This window comes from Sitophilus oryzae, unplaced genomic scaffold (genome assembly GCF_002938485.1).
Source record: "Sitophilus oryzae breed Bouriz unplaced genomic scaffold, Soryzae_2.0 scaffold_130_pilon_pilon, whole genome shotgun sequence".
NCBI classification, from domain to species: domain Eukaryota; kingdom Metazoa; phylum Arthropoda; class Insecta; order Coleoptera; family Curculionidae; genus Sitophilus; species Sitophilus oryzae.
This window is the reverse complement of record NW_022145960.1, coordinates 1,607,713-1,629,326: the sequence shown is the minus strand read 5'-3', so window position 1 is coordinate 1,629,326 and position 21,614 is coordinate 1,607,713. Positions and strand designations below refer to the sequence as shown.

Below are 21,614 nucleotides of genomic sequence, written 5' to 3'. Positions count from 1 at the left end.
TTCTATTCAATCGAATATACGATACGGGTAAAATTCCAAACGACTGGCTAAAATCAACTTTTATAACAATTCCCAAAAAGGCATCTCCAAAAGACTGTAGTGATTACAGACTTATAAGTCTAATGAGTCATGCTCTGAAACTTTTTCTTCGAGTCTATAATTTTTTTTTATCTTTTTAATCCAGAAATGTTATGATCAACTCCAAGATGTCTTTGTGTGCTTCATAGATTATGAGAAGGCTTTCGACAACGTTAAACACGATATTCTCCTAAACAGACTGCTCGAGATAGGAATAGACGCCAAAGACATTAGAATCATACAGAAAGTATATTGGAACTAAACCGCGGAGATAAGAGTTAACAAAAATTTATCCACAGACACCTTCAATGTGTGTCAAGGAGTCCGTCAGGGCTGTATACTGTCACCAATACTTTTTAATATATACGTCGAAAAAATATTTCAAATGGCCCTGGAAGGAGAAAGTGGAGGAATTAAGATTAACGGAGTTCCAATTAACAATATTAGATATGCAGATGATAAGGCAATACTAGCACCAACTTTAGAGGATCTCCAGCAAATAATAAATAAGATAGGGGACATGGGAAATCGTTTCGGTCTTAAAATCAACGCTCTGCCAAGACCAAACTTATGGTAATAGGACGCCAGTCTACAATCAACACCGCATTGACCATGGAGGGAAATATTATAGAGCGAGTTCCACGATTTAAATATCTGGGTGCCATGATCAATGAACGATGGGACTGCGATGAGGAAGTTAAACTTAGAACGAATTATGCAAAGTCAACATTTTTTAAACTTAAAAACTTCTTATTAGCACGCAGTCTCCCGCTAACACTTAGACTACGGGTAGTAAAATGCTACATATGGCCCATCTTACTGTACGGCGCAGAAACCTGGTCTCTCAAGGCTAGAACCCTGAACCGCATCGAGGCTTTCGAAATGTGGACTCTCCGGAGACTCTTACATGTGCCATGGACCGCACATGCCACCAACGAAGAAGTTTTAAGAACTGCAGGCTATGAACGAGAAATACTTAATATAGTTAAAGAAAGGAAAGTCTCATACCTCGGCCATATCCTTAGAGGAGACAAATATTACATTCCTAAGCTGATTCTACAAAGAAAAATAGAGGGACGGCGAGGCCCAGGAAGAAAACAACATTCCTGGCTAAGAAACATATGGGATTGGTGTAACATCAGCGACGCAGCCACCATATTTCGAAGAGCCGAAAACGGCACTCTACACATTGTATAAAGAGTACAGACAATCGCCAACGTGCGGCTAAGCACAAGGCACAGGAAGAAGAAGAAGAAAAGTATCATCTTGATATTTTGTCGATTTCGATCTCCTTGATGAGATAAACGAAATTTTATTAATCACAATTAATAAAATAAAAATAAAATTAATTAGTTATAAATGATTTTCAGTGCTACCTACAGCAAATTCAAGAAAAAAATAATGACATTTAAGATAATTACAAAAAAATATATTTTTTTCAGTTTTAACATCCTGTAATTCAAAACTATGCATTTTCGTACCCATGTTTATAATAACTTTTTTTCTAGAAAAGAAATTAAACTTCATTAAAAAAAATTAAAGATCAGAGTTCCTTTATATAATTTTCACTGTAATCATTTTTATTCCCTTTCAATCTTATATTCGGATTTTTTTTCTAAAAGTTACTGAAAAATGAGCTTCGTAGTAAACACAAAATAGAAAACCACTAGTAAACAATTTTATTTCTATGAGAAAATGCAGTACATAACATATGTGGTCAGATAAATGCAATATTTTAGTATAAAATCCAAAACAAAACATTTCAAAAATCTATTATTGACTAGATCATATTAAGCAGTACATATAAATTTATTATTTTAGTGTAGAAATTTCATTTAATTACAAGATGTCTGGTGATAAAAAAAATCTCTTGTTGCTCTTTGACCGCCCAAAAGAGCCAGTGTTCGTGCCTAAAGGCAACGAGAGAAAAGCCTTTGTTGTTCCTGCTGAATATCTTACAGATAAATATAAACCAGTTGGTACCCAAGTAGCTAGTCGTTTTGGATCAGAAGCATCGGAACAAATCGCTGTCAACAAGATATCTATTCCAGACCTTGGTGAAATTTTGGACCTGACAAGGGACGAAAACTTCACTCTCTTCATTCCAAAGCATCAAAGAATAGCTGGAAGATTAATAAATATCTTCTTAGGAGTGCGAAATGTTGAAGATCTTATAGCCGTTGCAGTTTACGCCAGAGATCGAGTCAATCCTTATTTATTCAACTATTGCCTATCTGTGGCAATTCTTCACAGAGCCGATACTCAAGACTTAGATGTCCCTTCTATAATCCACTCTTTCCCAGATAAGTATGTGGACAGTAAAGTATTTGGACAAGCTTTGGAAGATGCTACGGTAGTACCAGAAAATGACCGGACACCAATTGAGATTCCTAAAGATTTTACAGCTTCCGATTTAGAAGAAGAACATCGCTTGGCGTACTTCAGAGAAGATATTGGATTGAATCTCCATCACTGGCATTGGCACTTAGTCTACCCAAGCAATGCTGAGTTAAGCGTGGTAAACAAAAATCGGAGAGGCGAATTATTCTATTATATGCATCAACAGATTATGGCCAGATACAACTTTGAACGGTTATGCAATAAAATGAAAAGAGTCGAACGTCTTATCGACTGGGATGAACCAATTAAGGAGGCATATTTTCCTAAATTGGACAGTTTAGTAGCAAGTAGAGGTTGGCCTGCAAGAGTTGAAAATCAAAGAATAAGAAATCTTAGAAGAGAAACTAACGGTTTAAAACTCGATTTAGATGACTTAAAACGATGGAGAGACAGAATTTTTGCGGCTATCAATTCAAAATCAGTTACTGACAGCACTGGTAAAATTATAGAACTGAACGAAACCGAAGGTATTGATATTTTAGGTAATATGGTAGAAGCCAGTATTCTGTCTCCAAACGGAGAATTCTACGGTAATCTCCATAATATGGGGCATGTTTTCCTGTCATATATTCATGATTCAGATCACAGACATTTAGAATCTTTCGGAGTAATTGGTGATTCGGCCACGGCAATGAGAGATCCCATTTTCTATCGTTGGCATTCCTACATCGACGACCTTTTCCAAAAATTTAAGTCAGCCCTTCCAAAGTACACTGTAAACCAACTTAATTATCCTGGAGTGACAGTTGAAGGTATTGAAGTGGATGTGCAAGGAGGAAAAACAAACAACCTACAAACCTTTTGGCAACAATCGGATGTAGACTTATCACGAGGAATGGACTTTCAGCCTCGCGGTGCTGTCTTTGTTCGATTCACTCATCTTCAACATAGACCTTTTACGTATAAAATTGACGTTCAAAGTGATTCGGCACGTGAAGGGACATGTAGAATATTTTTAGCACCCAAGTTTGATGAACGTAACGATGCATGGCTATTTACAGACCAAAAACATATGTTTATCGAACTTGATAAATTTAAAGTTAATTTGAAAGAAGGAAAGAACACCATCATGCATAATTCCAGCGATTCGTCTGTTACAATTCCTTTCGAAAGGACATATCGAGATGTAGATACCTCCAGACCAGAAGGAGGTGATGCCTTGGCTCGTTTTAATTTTTGTGGTTGCGGATGGCCCGATAATCTCCTTATTCCCAAAGGCACTCCTGAAGGATTGCCATGTCAATTATTTGTTATGATATCAAACATAGCTGATGATAAAATAGATCAGGAAGTTACTGGGGAATGTAATGACTCGTATTCTTATTGTGGCCTTAAAGACAAGCTGTATCCTGACCGTCGTTCAATGGGTTACCCGTTTGATAGACTGCCTAGAGATGGAGTTGACACACTACAACAATTCCTAACACCCAACATGAGAGTCCAAGATGTTACTTTAACATTCGAAAATAAAACTTTTAAACCTAAAGAAGCTATCAGTTAAAGAAACAATACAAAATGCATGAAAATAATGTTGATACATTGTATTTGGATCCAAATAATTTTATAATGCAAATATTGCTTAAATAAAAAGTTAATTGAATAATTTAATTTGTTTTTATTTCAAACTATTTTAATTTTAGTTGGTTTAATCCCATCGTGAGTAGATAAAGTAGAATTCTTGAAAACTTTTTATGCTGTATTTGGTTTGAATTTATCAAGTTCGGCCCACTACAAAAAAAATACTTATGGGCAACTTATCATTTCATTTGAATTTCATAAAATTCTAAAATCATATCCAGATATACATAAATAAACCGAGTAGTCCGAATTGTATAAAGATATAAGTGTATAAAATGCTTCGTTTCGGAGATATCTACAGGGTGTAGAAGTTACATTTTTATTTTCATTTATTCCGAATAATTTCTCTGGTAAAGCGATATTTGGATGAAAATTGGTGCCAGCCGTTTTGGATCAGAAGCATCGGAACAAATTGCTGTCAACAAGATATCTATTCCAGACCTTGGTGAAATTTTGGACCTGGCAAGGGACGAAAACTTCACTCTCTTCATACCAAAGCACCAAAGAATAGCTGGAAGATTAATAAATATCTTCTTAGAAGTACGAAATGTGCAAGACCTTATAGCCGTTGCAGTTTACGCCAGAGATCGAGTCAATCCTTATTTATTCAACTATTGGCTATCTGTGGCAATTCTTCACAGAGCCGATACTCAAGACTTAGATGTCCCGTCTATAATCCACTCTTTCCCAGATAAGTATGTGGACAGCAAAGTATTTGAACAAGCTTTGGAAGATGCTACAGTAGTACCCGAAAATGACCGGACACCAATTGAGATTCCTAAAGATTTTACAGCTTCCGATTTAGAAGAAGAACATCGCTTGGCGTACTTCAGAAGATATTGGACTGAATCTTCATCACTGGCATTGTCACTTAGTCTACCCAAGCAACCGTGGTAAACAAAAATCGGAGAGGGGAATTATTCTACTAGGCTACTAGGCTACTAGCTCAGATCACAGACATTTAGAATCTTTCGGAGTAATTGGTGATTCGGCAATGAGAGATCCCATTTTCTACCCCTGGCATTCCTACATCGACGAACTTTTCCAAAAATTTAAGTCAGCCCTTCCAAAGTACACTGTAAATCAACTTAATTATCCTGGAGTGACATAAAAAAATTTGATGAACATAACGATGCATGGCTATTTACAGACCAAAAATATATGTTTATCGAACTGGATAAATCTAAAGTTAATTTGAAAGAAGGAAAGAACACCATCATGCGTAATTCCAGCGATTCGTCTGTTACAATTCCTTTGGAAAGGACATATCGAGATGTAGATACCTCCAGACCAGAAGGAGGTGATGCCTTGTGGTTGCGGATGGCCCGATATCTCCTTATTCCCAAAGGTACTCCTGAAGGATTGCCTTGTCAATTATTTGTTATGATATCAAACATAGCCGATGATAAAGTGGATCAGGAAGTTACTGGAGAATGTAATGACTCGTATTCTTATTGTGGTCTTAAAGATAAGCTGTATCCTGACCGTCGTTCAATGGGTTATCCGTTTGATAGACTGCCCAGAGATGAAGTTGACACACTGTAACAATTCCTAACACCCAACATGAGTGTCTTAGATGTTACTTTAACATTCGAAAATAAAACTTTTAAACCTAAAGAAGCTATCAGCTAAAGAAACAATACAAAACGCATGAAAATAATGTTGATACATTGTATTTGAATTTTGTAATGAAAATATTATTTAAATAAAAAAGTTAATTGAATAATTTAATTCGTTTTTTATTCAAGAAGTAAAATGTATTTGAAACTATTTTAATTTAAATCCCATGGAAAGTATAGTAGAATTCTTGAAAACTTTTGTATTTTACTGTAGTTGGTTTGCATTTTCAAGTTCGTCCCACTACTAAAACAAATAAAAATATTTTTAAAAGGCAACATCAATTTTTTATTAGGCAACTTTAATTTTAAAAGGCAACTTTAATTTTTTAATAGGCAACTTATCATTTCATTTAAATTTTATAAGATCCTAAAATCATACCTGATATTCTTTTATGTCATATAGATATCCAGATCTACAGTGTGGTCCGACTTGTATTCGGGAAACTTCGGCAGTATATTGTCCAGATAAAATAATAATAAAATAAGTAAAAAAGTTCGTATAAATAACGTATGTCTTAAAATGCTTCGTTTCGGAGATACAGGGTGTAGAAGTTTAATTATTATTTCGATTTTTTCCGAATAATTTCTGAAGTAAAGCCGATATTTGAATGAAAATTGGTGTCTGAGTGTTTGACATGAGAAATTCGATTTCGATGTCAGTATGAACTCCTACATGTAGGGGGCACCACCTACATATTTTTTAGCTGTTCTGAAGAGTAATAACTTTTCGACCGTACCTGAATAACACTACTGAGAGAAAAAATATACATCCCCGTCATATTGACATAGAAAAATAGACATAGTCATATTCACATCGAAATCAGATTTCTCATGTCAAAAAACACAGAGACACCAATTTTCATCCAAATATCCACTAGATATAGTTCAGAAATTATTTGGAGAAAATAGCAATAAAAATGAAACTTCTACACCCTGTATCTCCCAAAACCAAGCATTTTAGGACATACATTTCTATATATGAACTTTTTTACTTATTTTTATCTACAGAATATGCAGCCAAAGTTTCCGGAATACAATTCGGACCCCCTGTATATCTTTTTAAAATAATTCATGTTTATTTTTTAATTCGAAATACTTGCATGATTATCATGCTATAGCTATATATAAATTATTATTTATAAATAGTTCCACCTAAACACGTTGATGTTTTTGTATGTAATTACCACACCAATTACTGATTCTATTTCCATATCTGAAAAATTAGATTTAAGAACTGTTCGTTCTAAAAATTAGATATGACCACATGCAAGGCGCATTAATTTTAAAGAAAAATTCCCGTGCATTCAGATACCACGCGATACAACGTAAGGAAAATTTGAATATTGAATAACTCATTAATTCAAAAAACGAATGAACGAACGAACCAAATATTTTCAGCTGATTGATGTAAATTTTAGAATAGCATTGCAACAGGCCCTAGACACTCAATGAAAATTTATCCAACTACAAATTTAGTGTCTTCCGCATCGCCAGAGGGCGCAAAAGGCATTAAAGTACAGGTTTCTAATTTATACAGGGTGGCGCACCTCATTCGCCTCGGTTGATTATACGAAAACAACATATACCCAAAATATTTTATGGGTATATGTGGGAGGCAATGTTCATAATTTAAAATCATTTAGAAATGTACAGGGTGTGTCAGAACTAAGATCCATACCAAAGTTATATTTTTTCTTACGGAACACCCGGTATTTTATTTCATTTTTTCGATTCTTGGGCCCAAAAAAGGCATTTATTATAAGGGTTAAATATGTTTAAAATCTTTAGTTTTTGAGATATTTAAAAATATTTAAATTTGCATGCTACAATAGAATAGATTATTAACACCCTATACATTACTTTTCAGAATTAATTCTTATGCTGAGTTTAAAGGTAGAGAAATAAACTTTACTGAAAAATAATATTGCTTCCTTAAATTTATACAGGGCTATCAAAAGTTGCTGATCTATTTTAAGGATATATTTTATATAAAAACTTCATTATTTCAAATGCAACACCCTGTATTTTTTAAAACAAATCGAAGCAGATTGAAATGCTCTTTTAAACTATATTAGGGTTTCCTATATCTATCTAGCTCAGATTTTGAATATAAAGCGATTTTTAAATAAAATTGCAGTCAAGATGGCTGGTGTCGCCATGGCAATTTTCTAGTGACAGTTAGTAACTATTTTCAAAGTCGACATTATTTATGGATGGTTTATGGACATTATTATTTATAATTTATAACAGTTTACTTAAATGTACCTACAATAGTTTAATAAGTAAGTATTCATTATTTTATCAAGAAAAAAAGCAGCATCTGCTAGCGGAACGAATAGATATGTTACTAGTGATTTTATTTTGTGAGAAAAATTGCTTCTTGGCCTCAAGGGCTTATGCTTAAAGATATCGAAATAGGAATCTTTCTGATAAGCGTCCCTTTAAAAAACTACTTGTCCTATTTCGCAGAGCTGGTAGTGTGGTTTATAAAAAACCTATTAGGCAGAAACCTGTCGTTGGAAGTGAAGAAAATAAATTTACTTGTACTTGGCTCTTTATAGAAAAATCCGTATATCTACAAGTCATCGTAAAATAAATCAAAGAACTAGTTCTTCGTTATTCTTGATAGAATAATAAATTCATATTTAAACAAGTCATCGTAAAATAAATCAAAGAACTAGTTCTTCGTTATTCTTGGATAGAATAATAAATTCATATTTAATAAATGTTATTTATTAAACTATTGTAGGTAAATTAAATAAAAGTAAACTGGTATAAATTTAAATAAGTCCATAAACTAATTTCGATTTTGAAAATAGCTAACTGTCACTAGAAACTTGCCATGACGACACTAGACCTCTTTGGTTGCCATTTTATTGAAAAATTGCTCTTTATTCAAAAATCTGAGCTAGATAGGTATAGGAAACCTAATAATACAGTTTGAAAAGCATTTGAATCTGCTTTAATTTATTTTAAAAAATACAGGGTGTTGTATTTGAAATAGCGAAGTTTTTATGTAAAATAAATTCTTAAAATAGATCAGCAATTTTTGATACCCCTGTATAAATTTAAGGACGCAATTACATTTTTCTGTAAAGTTTATTTCTCTACCTTTAAACTCAGCACAAGAATTAATTCTGAAAAGTAGTGTACCTGGGTGTTAATAATCTATTCTATTGTAGCTTGCAAATTTAAATATCTTTAATTATCTCAAAAACCAAAGATTTTCAACATATTTAGCCCTTATAATAAATGCCTTTTTTTGGGCCCAAGAATCCAAAAATGAAATAAAATACCCGGTGTTCCATAAGAAAAAATATAACTTTGGTATGGATCTTAGTTCTGAAACACCCTATATATTTCAAAATAATTTTAAATTGTGCACATTGCCTCCACATATACCCATAAAATATTTTGTTTCTACATCTTTCCGTTTTCGAAAAATCAACCGAGGCGAATGCGGTGCGCCACCCTGTATATGAAGATGACATAACAGTCTCTATGTTGACTATAATCCATGGTCTAGATTTGGTCGAGTTGACACTTCTAATGATCTAATAAAACATAAAATGGTAGTAAAAAAACTCTATTATTTATTATTTTATATTTTACAAGGAATGATTTTGCGCTTGAATAACGTTACGATTTTAGTTAGCACTAATAAATAACGGAACGCTAATATTATGTCAAAGATTATGTTATGCCAAAACCCTCCATTAATTTCTTCCGGATCACCAGGTGGCTCTAAATGACGGACCCTTTTTTGTGCCAGTGTCCAATCTATCTCTAGGACATGACATTAGTCTATGATCGTCATTTGGAAGATAACTCTTCACCTATATGCAAAAAATATCTATCCTAATTTTGAATAGAGATTTAAAATTGTATGATAATCTTACTAAATAAAGAAAATATTAAATACATTTATGATATAACTATCCAAATAACTACTTTTAGAAATCTAGGTGTCATACACAAACAGTACATTTTAATTTTTCACTATTCATTTATGTTTTTATGGCAATATATTGGGTATCCTTGAACGTGTAAAAATCAATTTTAAGGATTTTAAAACTCATCGTCATAAAAATTGGTTATTTGATTCTGACACAGCAGTATATTTTTACCTTCAATAAATTTCGATCAGAGAGAAGTTCAGGGAGCTTACTAATACCTTAAATTTAAACTATAAAGTATTATACGAGTTATTACATTTGTCATTATTTGTTAAGTATTATTATAATTAATATTTATAGATAGTAAAAATACGCCTAACCTTTTAATTTTTAACTCCATGACCTAAAACCGGTCCCACTAAACATTATTCATCTATATCAATGTACGTAATCATTTCGGTAATCATATTATTAGCATTATACTAATTCCTTTACTTACGTGCATATGTTACGCTCAATAGTCGAATTCGGGCAATGCCCGAAAAAAATACGCAAATCTAGTTTTGAGCAAGGAATATTTCCCAAACCCGAAAAACCAACTAACCAATGAATTAACACCCACCTCCAAATAACCACGCTAACCAATTCGCCAAATAACTAAACAAATCCAACGAAAAAGAGCGAAGCCAATGCACTCAAATCACACTATAAGCAAAAAAAAAATAATCGAATAAAATTAATTTTTCGGGTTTGGGATATATTCCTTGCTCAAAACTAGATTTGCGTATTTTTCTCGGGAATTGCCCGAATTCGACTATTGAGCATAATACAACATACGAGATTACCTTATACCGGGTGCGTCTCAAAAGTGGCTCACCCCTATAACTTTTTTATAGAAAAAACAACGAGATTTGGTATGTTAGTATACGAGTATGACATAAATTAGAATTAATTGACGTATTCAATTGTTTTTGGTCACTTCCTGTTTCACCGGAAATGACTACTACTTTTGATTTTTAAATGGCACCCTCGGTGTATTTCTACTTTATTCGATAGAAAATGACACTGAATAGAATGGCATATCATGTGTCCACTATTGACATTTTTGCATATGGTTTATTTGAAATTGTAACATGCGGTACATAACAACAATTTGACTCAAAATCCCAAGTGTGTGGTACCAAATTATTCGTAAAAAATGTTTTTTTCCAAATATGCTAATGGGAATGGGCCACCCTTGTTTCATTTTAAAAAATTGAAATATGACTACAAATACGATTTGGGCAGCTTTCCAGGACAAGACACGAAAAACATTCGACGATCAAATCAATTTTTCCAAGGCTCCTTGATTAAGAAATAGTGTTTTTATCACAGCCATGGTACACTAGATTGAAGTTTAAAATACGATTTGATTTTAAGCGAAAATGTATAAATATACATAATATAAAAATAAAATATAATAAATATATATATATATATATATATATATATATATATATATATATATATATATATATATATATATATATATATATATATATATATATATATATATATATATATATATATATATACCGAGGGCGCCATTTAAAAATCAAAAAGTTGTAGTCATTTCCGGTGAAACAGGAAGAGACCAAGAGCAACTGAATACATCAATCAATCCTAATTTATGTCATATATTAACAAACCAAATCTCGTTTTCTTATCTGAAAAATAAAAAGTTATAGGGTGAACAACTTTAGAGACGCATCCGGTATAATATAAACGCATGCATATAAAACGTATAAAAAATATTTTTAACAATGATGCGTGCATGCTGCATATCAATAGATACCTATATCAATAGATAGTAGATAGATACTAAAATAGACCCAAATAAACGCCTTAACTTTTTTTACAAGTAATTACCATACCAATTAGAGATTCTATTTCCGTATCTGACATATTACATTTGAAAATTGTGCATGTGCCGTGAAAAAAATGATTTTGCATTAGTTTTTTGCATTATTTCGCATTAATTTTCAAAGAAAAATTCTGGAGCAGTCACCACGCAATATTTGAATAATTTATGAAACGAACAAACCAGAGCCATTCATGAAAATTTTGGAGTAGTAGGTATTGCAGCCTGATTAAATGTCAATAAGCCCTATCTTTATGAGCGACAGATATGTATATCTTTTAGGTTATGTGTGTAAAGCGAAAAAAAAACGGTGTGTTGTTGTCAGAGGACATTTTTCTGACTTCCATACGGTCGTCTGCTGACAATCGATGATGTCAAACTGGTCCCATGCGCATCGTCAGTTGGAAGATAACTCGGCTCAACTTTCGTTTAGCTGAAATCTGTTAAATAAAAAATGACTTTATATATGCGTTCTAGAAGGCGTTAGGAGTACAAATATACAAAGATTTTCCTGCGGATATGCGTCATTTTCATTTTTCGGACTTTAGAAATCTGTCACATCAAAACTAGACTTCGGGGTGTGTTTTAGACATTTTTCTAAACATAAAAACACAAAAAAGTGTCTGCGGAAATTTTTTATTTTTATTTTACATAAAAAAATGCTTTGACTTTAGAATAGCCGAAATCAGTTACATGAAAAATGAACTTATATTTGTTTTATACGAGCCTTTACGAGCAAAGAAATACAAAAAAATTCCTGCGGAAAAGTGTCAATGTCATTTTGTGCACTTTGTTTTTCATGCATTTTTCAGTTTAGAAGCTTACGGGACCCGGAAGCGAATAGGGGTGCTGGGTGGGGTAAAACATCTTTCGGAGGAATAACAATTCTTGTAGAATAGATAATATAGGTTCTTGTAAACTATAAGTACTTCGGAATGTTGCACATATTCTTGTTTTTTATTAAAGCTTTACTTAAATAGGGCTGATTCAAAAAACAAAAAATCATTGGATCATGCATTTTTATTTTATATTTTAAGAATTAACTGTGATTTTGCAAAAATATTAGATTGGTTAGCATTTGGGTTGCTTTGGTTAGCTTTTCTTTGTGGAGGGTGTTAAGCTGTGGTTTTTATAATTTAATAATTAACTGTGATATTGCAAATATATTATTAGATTGGTTAGGATTTGGGTTGCTTTGGTTAGCTTTTCTTTGTGGAGGGTCTTAAGCTGTGGTTTTTATGTTTTAATAATTAACTGTGATTTTGTAAAAATATTATTAGATTGTATTTAGACACTTTTAAACGATTTTTTTGGTTCAAAAGTGATAAAAAGAAAATTTTTTATGTATTTATGCTTACAAAAATGGAAAATGAAAATGAAGCATTTCCGCAGGAAATTTTTTATTTTCCTGAGTTTGTAAACGCTTCTAAAAGGCAAAAATATATTTATTTTTTATATAATTGATTTCAGCTATTCTAAAGTCTATTAAATTTCCTCAGAAAATGGATACAGTTTATTTCCGCAGGAAAATTTTTATTTTCCTCAATTCGTGAATGCCTCTAAAAGGCAAAAATATATTTATTTTTTATATAACTGATTTCAGCTATTCTAAAGTCAAATAAATTTCCTTAGAAAATGAAAACAGCTTATTTCCGCAGGGAAATTTTTGTGTTTATATGTTCAGAAAAATATTAAAAATAAAACGCAAAATGTATTTTTTTATAGCAGATTTCAGTTATTCTAAAGTGCGAAATTTGGAAATTACGCATTTCCGCAGGAAAATTATATATAAAATGAAAAGAGTCGAACGTCTTATCGACTGGGACGAACCCATTAAGGAGGCATATTTTCCTAAATTGGACAGTTTAGTAGCCAGCAGGGGATGGCCTGCAAGGGTTGAAAATCAAAGAATAAGAAATCTTAGAAGAGAAACTGACGGTTTAAAACTCGATTTAGATGACTTGAAACGATGGAGAGACAGAATTTTTGCGGCTATTAATTCAAAATCAGTTACTGATAGCACTGGTAAAACTATCGAACTGAATGAAAACGAAGGTATTGATATTTTAGGTAATATGGTAGAAGCCAGCATTCTATCTCCAAACGGAGAATTCTACGGCAATCTTCACAACATGGGGCATGTTTTCCTGTCATTTATTCACGATCCAGATCACAGACATTTAGAATCTTTCGGAGTAATTGGTGATTCGGCCACGGCAATGAGAGATCCCATTTTCTATCGTTGGCATTCCTACATCGACGACCTTTTCCAAAAATTTAAATCAGCCCTTCCAAAGTACACTGTAAACCAACTTAATTATCCCGGAGTGACAGTTGAAGGTATTGAAGTAGGTGTGCAAGGAGGGAAAACAAACAACCTACAAACCTTTTGGCAACAATCGGATGTAGACTTATCAAGAGGTATGGACTTTCAACCTCGCGGTGCTGTCTTTGTTCGATTCACCCATCTTCAACATAGATCTTTTACATACAAAATTGACGTTCAAAGTGATTTAGCACGCGAAGGAACATGTAGAATATTTTTAGCTCCCAAGTTTGACGAACGTAACGATGAATGGTTATTTACAGACCAAAAGCATATGTTTATCGAATTGGATAAATTTAAGGTTAATTTGAAAGAAGGAAAGAACACCATCATGCGTAATTCCAGCGATTCGTCTGTTACAATTCCTTTCGAAAGGACATATCGAGATGTAGATACCTCTAGACCAGAAGGAGGTGATGCTTTGGCTCGTTTTAACTTTTGTGGTTGCGGATGGCCCGATAATCTCCTTATTCCCAAGGGCACTCCTGAAGGATTGCCTTGTCAATTATTTGTTATGATATCAAACATAGCTGATGATAAAATAGACCAAGAAGTTACTGGAGAATGCAATGACTCGTATTCTTATTGTGGCCTTAAGGACAAGCTGTATCCTGACCGACGTTCAATGGGTTATCCGTTTGATAGACTGCCCAGAGATGGAGTTGACACACTACAACAATTCCTAACACCCAACATGAGAGTCCAAGATGTTACTTTAACATTCGAAAATAAAACTTTTAAACCTAAAGAAGTAATCAGCTAAAGGAACAATACAAAATGCATGAAAATAATGTTGATCCATTTTATTTGGATCTAAACAATTTTATAATGCAAATATTGTTTAAATAAAAAGTTAATTGAATAATTTAATTTGTTTTCTTTTATTCAGGAAGTAAAATGCATTTCAAACTTTTTAATTTTAATCCCATCGTAGGTATAGTAGAATTAATTCTTGAAAACTTTTTATTTTACAGTATTTATAATGATCTCTGTATCTGGTTTGCATTTTTGAAGTTCACCCCACTACTAACTGACTACTTCACTGACTACCCACTACTTCACTGACTACTGTCAAAAAACACACAGATACCAATTTTCATCCAAATATCCACTAGATATAGTTCAGAAATTATTTGGAGAAAATCGCAATAAAAATGAAACTTCTACACCCTGTATCTCCCAAACCAAGCATTTTAGGACATACATTTCTATATATGAACTTTTTTACTTATTTTTATCTACAGAATATGCAGCCAAAGTTTCCGGAATACAATTCGGACCCCCTGTATATCTTTTTAAAATAATTCATGTTTATTTTTTAATTCGAAATACTTGCATGATTATCATGCTATAGCTATATATAAATTATTATTTATAAATAGTTCCACCTAAACACGTTGATGTTTTTGTATGTAATTACCACACCAATTACTGATTCTATTTCCATATCTGAAAAATTAGAAATAAGAACTGTTCGTTCTAAAAATTAGATATGACCACATGCAAGGCGCATTAATTTTAAAGAAAAAGCGCCAGAGGGCGCAAAAGGCATTAAAGTACAGGTTTCTAATTTATACAGGGTGGCGCACCTCATTCGCCTCGGTTGATTATACGAAAACAACATATACCCAAAATATTTTATGGGTATATGTGGGAGGCAATGTTCATAATTTAAAATCATTTAGAAATGTACAGGGTGTGTCAGAACTAAGATCCATACCAAAGTTATATTTTTTCTTACGGAACACCCGGTATTTTATTTCATTTTTTCGATTCTTGGGCCCAAAAGAAGGCATTTATTATAAGGGTTAAATATGTTTAAAATCTTTAGTTTTTGAGATATTTAAAGATATTTAAATTTGCATGCTACAATAGAATAGATTATTAACACCCTGTACATTACTTTTCAGAATTAATTCTTATGCTGAGTTTAAAGGTACAGAAATAAACTTTACTGAAAAATAATATTGCTTCCTTAAATTTATACAGGGCTATCAAAAGTTGCTGATCTATTTTAAGGATATATTTTATATAAAAACTTCATTATTTCAAATGCAACACTCTGTATTTTTTAAAACAAATCGAAGCAGATTGAAATGCTCTTTCAAACTATATTAGGGTTTCCTATATCTATCTAGCTCAGATTTTGAATAAAAAGCGATTTTTAAATAAAATTGCAGTCAAGATGGCTCGTGTCGCCATGGCAATTTTCTAGTGACAGTTAGTAACTATTTTCAAAGTCGACATTAGTTTATGGATGGTTTATGGACATTATTATTTATAATTTATAACAGTTTACTTAAATGTACCTACAATAGTTTAATAAGTAAGTATTCATTATTTTATCAAGAAAAAAAGCAGCATCTGCGAGCGGAACGAATAGATATGTTACTAGTGATTTTATTTTTTTTATTATTGTGAGAAAAATTGCTTCTTGGCCTCAAGGGCTTATGCTTAAAGATATCGAAATAGGAATCTTTCTGATAAGCGTCCCTTTAAAAAACTACTTGTCCTATTTCGCAGAGCTGGTAGTGTGGTTTATAAAAAACCTATTAGGCAGAAACCTGTCGTTGGAAGTGAAGAAAATAAATTTACCGTAATTGGCTCTTTTATAGAAAATCCGTATATCTACAAGTCATCGTAAAATAAATCAAAGAACTAGTTCTTCGTTATTCTTGATAGAATAATAAATTCATATTTAATAAATATTATTTATTAAACTATTGTAGGTAAATTAAATAAAAGTAAACTGGTATAAATTTAAATAAGTCCATAAACTAATTTCGATTTTGAAAATAGCTACTAACTGTCACTAGAAATGCCACTTGCCATGACGACACTAGACCTCTTGGTTGCCATTTTATTGAAAAATTGCTCTTTATTCAAAATCTGAGCTAGATAGGTATAGGAAACCCTAATACAGTTTGAAAAAGCATTTGAATCTGCTTTAATTTATTTTAAAAAATACAGGGTGTTGTATTTGAAATAGCGAAGTTTTTATGTAAAATAAATTCTTAAAATAGATCAGCAATTTTTGATACCCCTGTATAAATTTAAGGACGCAATTACATTTTTCTGTAAAGTTTATTTCTCTACCTTTAAACTCAGCACAAGAATTAATTCTGAAAAGTAGTGTACCTGGGTGTTAATAATCTATTCTATTGTAGCTTGCAAATTTAAATATCTTTAATTATCTCAAAAACCAAAGATTTTCAACATATTTAACCCTTATAATAAATGCCTTTTTTTGGTCCCAAGAATCCAAAAATGAAATAAAATACCCGGTGTTCCATAAGAAAAAATATAACTTTGGTATGGATCTTAGTTCTGAAACACCCTATATATTTCAAAATAATTTTAAATTGTGCACATTGCCTCCACATATACCCATAAAATATTTTGTTTCTACATCTTTCCGTTTTCGAAAAATCAACCGAGGCGAATGCGGTGCGCCACCCTGTATATGAAGATGACATAACAGTCTCTATGTTGACTATAATCCATGGTCTAGATTTGGTCGAGTTGACACTTCTAATGATCTAATAAAACATAAAATGTAGTAAAAAAACTCTATATTTATTATTTTATATTTTACAAGGAATGATTTTGCGCTTGAATAACGTTACGATTTTAGTTAGCACTAATAAATAACGGAACGCTAATATTATGTCAAAGATTATGTTATGCCAAAACCCTCCATTAATTTCTTCCGGATTACCAGATGGCTCTAAATGACGGACCCTTTTTTATGCCAGTGTCCAATCTATCTCTAGTACATGACATTAGTCTATGATCGTCATTTGGAAGATAACTCTTCACCTATATGCAAAAAATATCTATCCTAATTTTGAATTGAGATTTAAAATTGTATGATAATCTTACTAAATAAAGAAAATATTAAATACATTTATGAGATAACTATCCAAATAACTACTTTTAGAAATCTAGGTGTCATACACAAACAGTACATTTTAATTTTTCACTATTCATTTATGTTTTTATGGCAATATATTAGGTATCCTTGAACGTGTAAAAATCAATTTTAAGGATTTTAAAACTCATCGTCATAAAAATTGGTTATTTGATTCTGACACAGTAGTATATTTTTACCTTCAATAACTTTCGATCAGAGAGAAGTTCAGGGAGCTTACTAATACCTTAAATTTAAACTATAAAGTATTATACGAGTTATTACATTTGTCATTATTTGTTAACTATTATTATAATTAATATTTATAGATAGTAAAAATACTCCTAACCTTTTAATTTTTAACTCCATGACCTAAAACCGGTCCCACTAAACATTATTCATCTATATCATTGTACGTAATCATCTCGGTAATCATATTATTAGCATTATACTAATTCCTTTACTTACGTGCATATGTTACGCTCAATAGTCGAATTCGGGCAATGCCCGAAAAAAATACGCAAATCTAGTTTTGAGCAAGGAATATTTCCCAAACCCGAAAAACCAACTAACCAATGAATTAACACCCACCTCCAAATAACCACGCTAACCAATTCGCCAAATAACTAAACAAATCCAACGAAAAAGAGCGAAGCCAATGCACTCAAATCACACTATAAGCAAAAAAAAAATAATCGAATAAAATTAATTTTTCGGGTTTGGGATATATTCCTTGCTCAAAACTAGATTTGCGTATTTTTCTCGGGAATTGCCCGAATTCGACTATTGAGCATAATACAACATACGAGATTACCTTATACCGGGTGCGTCTCAAAAGTGGCTCACCCCTATAACTTTTTTATAGATAAAAACAACGAGATTTGGTATGTTAGTATACGAGTATGACATAAATTAGAATTAATTGACGTATTCAATTGTTTTTGGTCACTTCCTGTTTCACCGGAAATGACTACTACTTTTGATTTTTAAATGGCACCCTCGGTGTATTTCTACTTTATTCGATAGAAAATGACACTGAATAGAATGGCATATCATGTGTCCACTATTGACATTTTTGCATATGGTTTATTTGAAATTGTAACATGCGGTACATAACAACAATTTGACTCAAAATCCCAAGTGTGTGGTACCAAATTATTCGTAAAAAATGTTTTTTTCCAAATATGCTAATGGGAATGGGCCCCCTTGTTTCATTTTAAAAAAAATTGAAATATGACTACAAATACGATTTGGGCAGCTTTCCAGGACAAGACACGAAAAACATTCGACGATCAAATCAATTTTTCCAAGGCTCCTTGATTAAGAAATAGTGTTTTTATCACAGCCATGGTACACTAGATTGAAGTTTAAAATACGATTTGATTTTAAGCGAAAATGTATAAATATACATAATATAAAAATAAAATATAATAAATATATATATATATATATATATATATATACCGAGGGCGCCATTTAAAAATCAAAAGTTGTAGTCATTTCCGGTGAAACAGGAAGTGACCAAGAGCAACTGAATACATCAATCAATCCTAATTTATGTCATATATTAACAAACCAAATCTCGTTTTCTTATCTGAAAAAATAAAAAAGTTATAGGGTGAACAACTTTAGAGACGCATCCGGTATAATATAAACGCATGCATATAAAACGTATAAAAAATATTTTTAACAATGATGCGTGCATGCTGCATATCAATAGATACCTATATCAATAGATAGTAGATAGATACTAAAAATAGACCCAAATAAACGCCTTAACTTTTTTTTACAAGTAATTACCATACCAATTAGAGATTCTATTTCCGTATCTGACATATTACATTTGAAAACTGTGCATGTGCCGTGAAAAAAATGATTTTGCATTAATTTTTTGCATTATTTCGCATTAATTTTCAAAGAAAAATTCTGGAGCAGTCACCACGCGATATTTGAATAATTTATGAAACGAACAAACCAGAGCCATTCATGAAAATTTTGGAGTAGTAGGTATTGCAGCCGGCTTAAATGTCAATAAGCCTTATCTTTATGAGCGACTGATATGTATATCTTTTAGGTTAGTGTGTAAAGCGAAAAAAAACGGTGTGTTGTTGTCAGAGGACATTTTTCTGACTTCCATACGGTCGTCTGCTGGCAATCGATGATGTCAAACTGGTCCCATGCGCATCGTCAGTTGGAAGATAACTCGGCTCAACTTTCGTTTAGCTGAAATCTGTTAAATAAAAAATGACTTTATATATTATAGCTCTATCACGTTGGAACCCGCTTTATAGTAAACTTTTCGATTTTTGGCTTATTATCAACTACAAACGATGCAATTGATTGTAGTAAATTCATTTTTTTAGTAGTACTAATAATTAGCCAGAAAAGGTAAACAATTGGGCGCAATGTAATAAAGAATAAAAATATTGTTTTAACAAATGTCTAAAAATCTTCAAAATCGTTTGTAGTTTTATGTAGTAGCAAAAAAACTCAACGAAAGTTTCTTGAAATTAGAGAATTATAGTAAAATTTGGAAATTAACATAGTTTGACATAATGTCTTTAGTTGTACCCAAACTACAAACGATGCAATTGATTGTAGTAAATTGTAAAATGTTAATTTTCAAATTTTACTATAATTCACTAATTCCAAGAATCTTTTATTGATTTTTTTTGCTACTACATAACATTACAAACGATTTTGAAGGTTTTTAGACCTTTGTTAAAACAAAATTTTTTCTCTTTATTCTATTGCGCACAATTGTTTACTTTTTCTGGCTAATTATTAGTACTACAAAAAAATTGAATTTACTATAATCAATTGCATCGTTTGTAGTTTGGGTAAAACTAAAGACATTATGTCAAACTATGTTAATTTTCAAATTTTACTATAATTCACTAATTTCAAGAATCTTTTGTTGAATTTTTTTGCTACTACATAAAACTACAAACGATTTTGAAGGTTTTTAGACTTTTGTTAAAACAATATTTTTTCTCTTTATTACATTGCGCACAATTGTTTACTTTTTCTGGCTAATTATTAGTACTACAAAAAAATTGAATTTACTACAATCAATTGCATCGTTTGTACTTTGGGTACAACTAAAGACATTATGTCAAACTATGTTAATTTTCATATTTTACTATAATTCACTAATTCCAAGGATCTTTTATTGAATTTTTTTGCTACTACATAAAACTACAAACGATTTTGAAGGTTTTTAGACCTTTGTTAAAATAATATTTTTTCTCTTTATTACATTGCGCACAATTGTTTACTTTTTCTGGTTAATTATTAGTACTACAAAAAAATTGAATTTACTACAATCAATTGCATCGTTTGTAGTTTGGGTACAACTAAAGACATTATGTCAAACTATGTTAAGTTTCATATTTTACTATAATTCACTAATTCCAAGGATCTTTTATTGAATTTTTTTGCTACTACATAAAACTACAAACGATTTTGAAGGTTTTTAGACCTTTGTTAAAACAAAAATTTTTCTCTTTATTACATTGCGCACAATTGTTTACTTTTTCTGGCTAATTATTAGTACTACAAAAAAATTGAATTTACTACAATCAATTGCATCGTTTGTAGTTTGGGTACAACTAAAGACATTATGTCAAACCATGTTAATTTTCATATTTTACTATAATTCACTAATTCCAAGGATCTTTTATTGATTTTTTTGCTACTACATAAAACTACAAACGATTTTGAAGGTTTTTAGACCTTTTGTTAAAACAATATTTTTCTCTTTATTACATTGCGCACAATTGTTTACTTTTTCTGGCTAATTATTAGTACTACAAAAAAATTGAATTTACTACAATCAATTGCATCGTTTGTAGTTTGTGTACAACTAAAGACATGATGTCAAACTATGTTAATTTTCAAATTTTAC

At 31.6% G+C, this 21,614-nt stretch overlaps 1 protein-coding gene across 2 annotated transcripts; it reads left to right on the top strand.

The window, feature by feature from the left end:
• The first annotated feature begins 1,858 nt into the window (after window positions 1–1,858).
• LOC115874981 (phenoloxidase 1-like) lies at window positions 1,859–14,662 on the top strand. Of its 2 annotated transcripts, none has more exons than XM_030890300.1 (2): window positions 1,859–2,678; window positions 13,260–14,662. In XM_030890300.1, exons 1-2 carry the CDS (start codon window positions 1,925–1,927, stop codon window positions 14,558–14,560), a joined length of 2,055 nt encoding a protein of 684 aa, XP_030746160.1. In that variant the 5' UTR covers window positions 1,859–1,924; the 3' UTR covers window positions 14,561–14,662. The 2 variants fall into 2 exon arrangements, with proteins under 2 accessions (XP_030746160.1, XP_030746158.1); XM_030890298.1 differs by having other exon boundaries at window positions 1,859–2,683; window positions 13,265–14,662.
• Window positions 14,663–21,614: the final 6,952 nt, after the last annotated feature.

Coding starts and splice junctions, on each gene's coding strand:
- LOC115874981 (XM_030890300.1), top strand. CDS start 1,925: ATGTCTGGTGATAAAAAAAATCTCTTGTTGCTCTTTGACCGCCCAAAA. Junction 2,679..13,259: donor CAACTTTGAACGGTTATGCA/ATAAAATGAAAA, acceptor GGAAAATTATAT/ATAAAATGAAAAGAGTCGAA.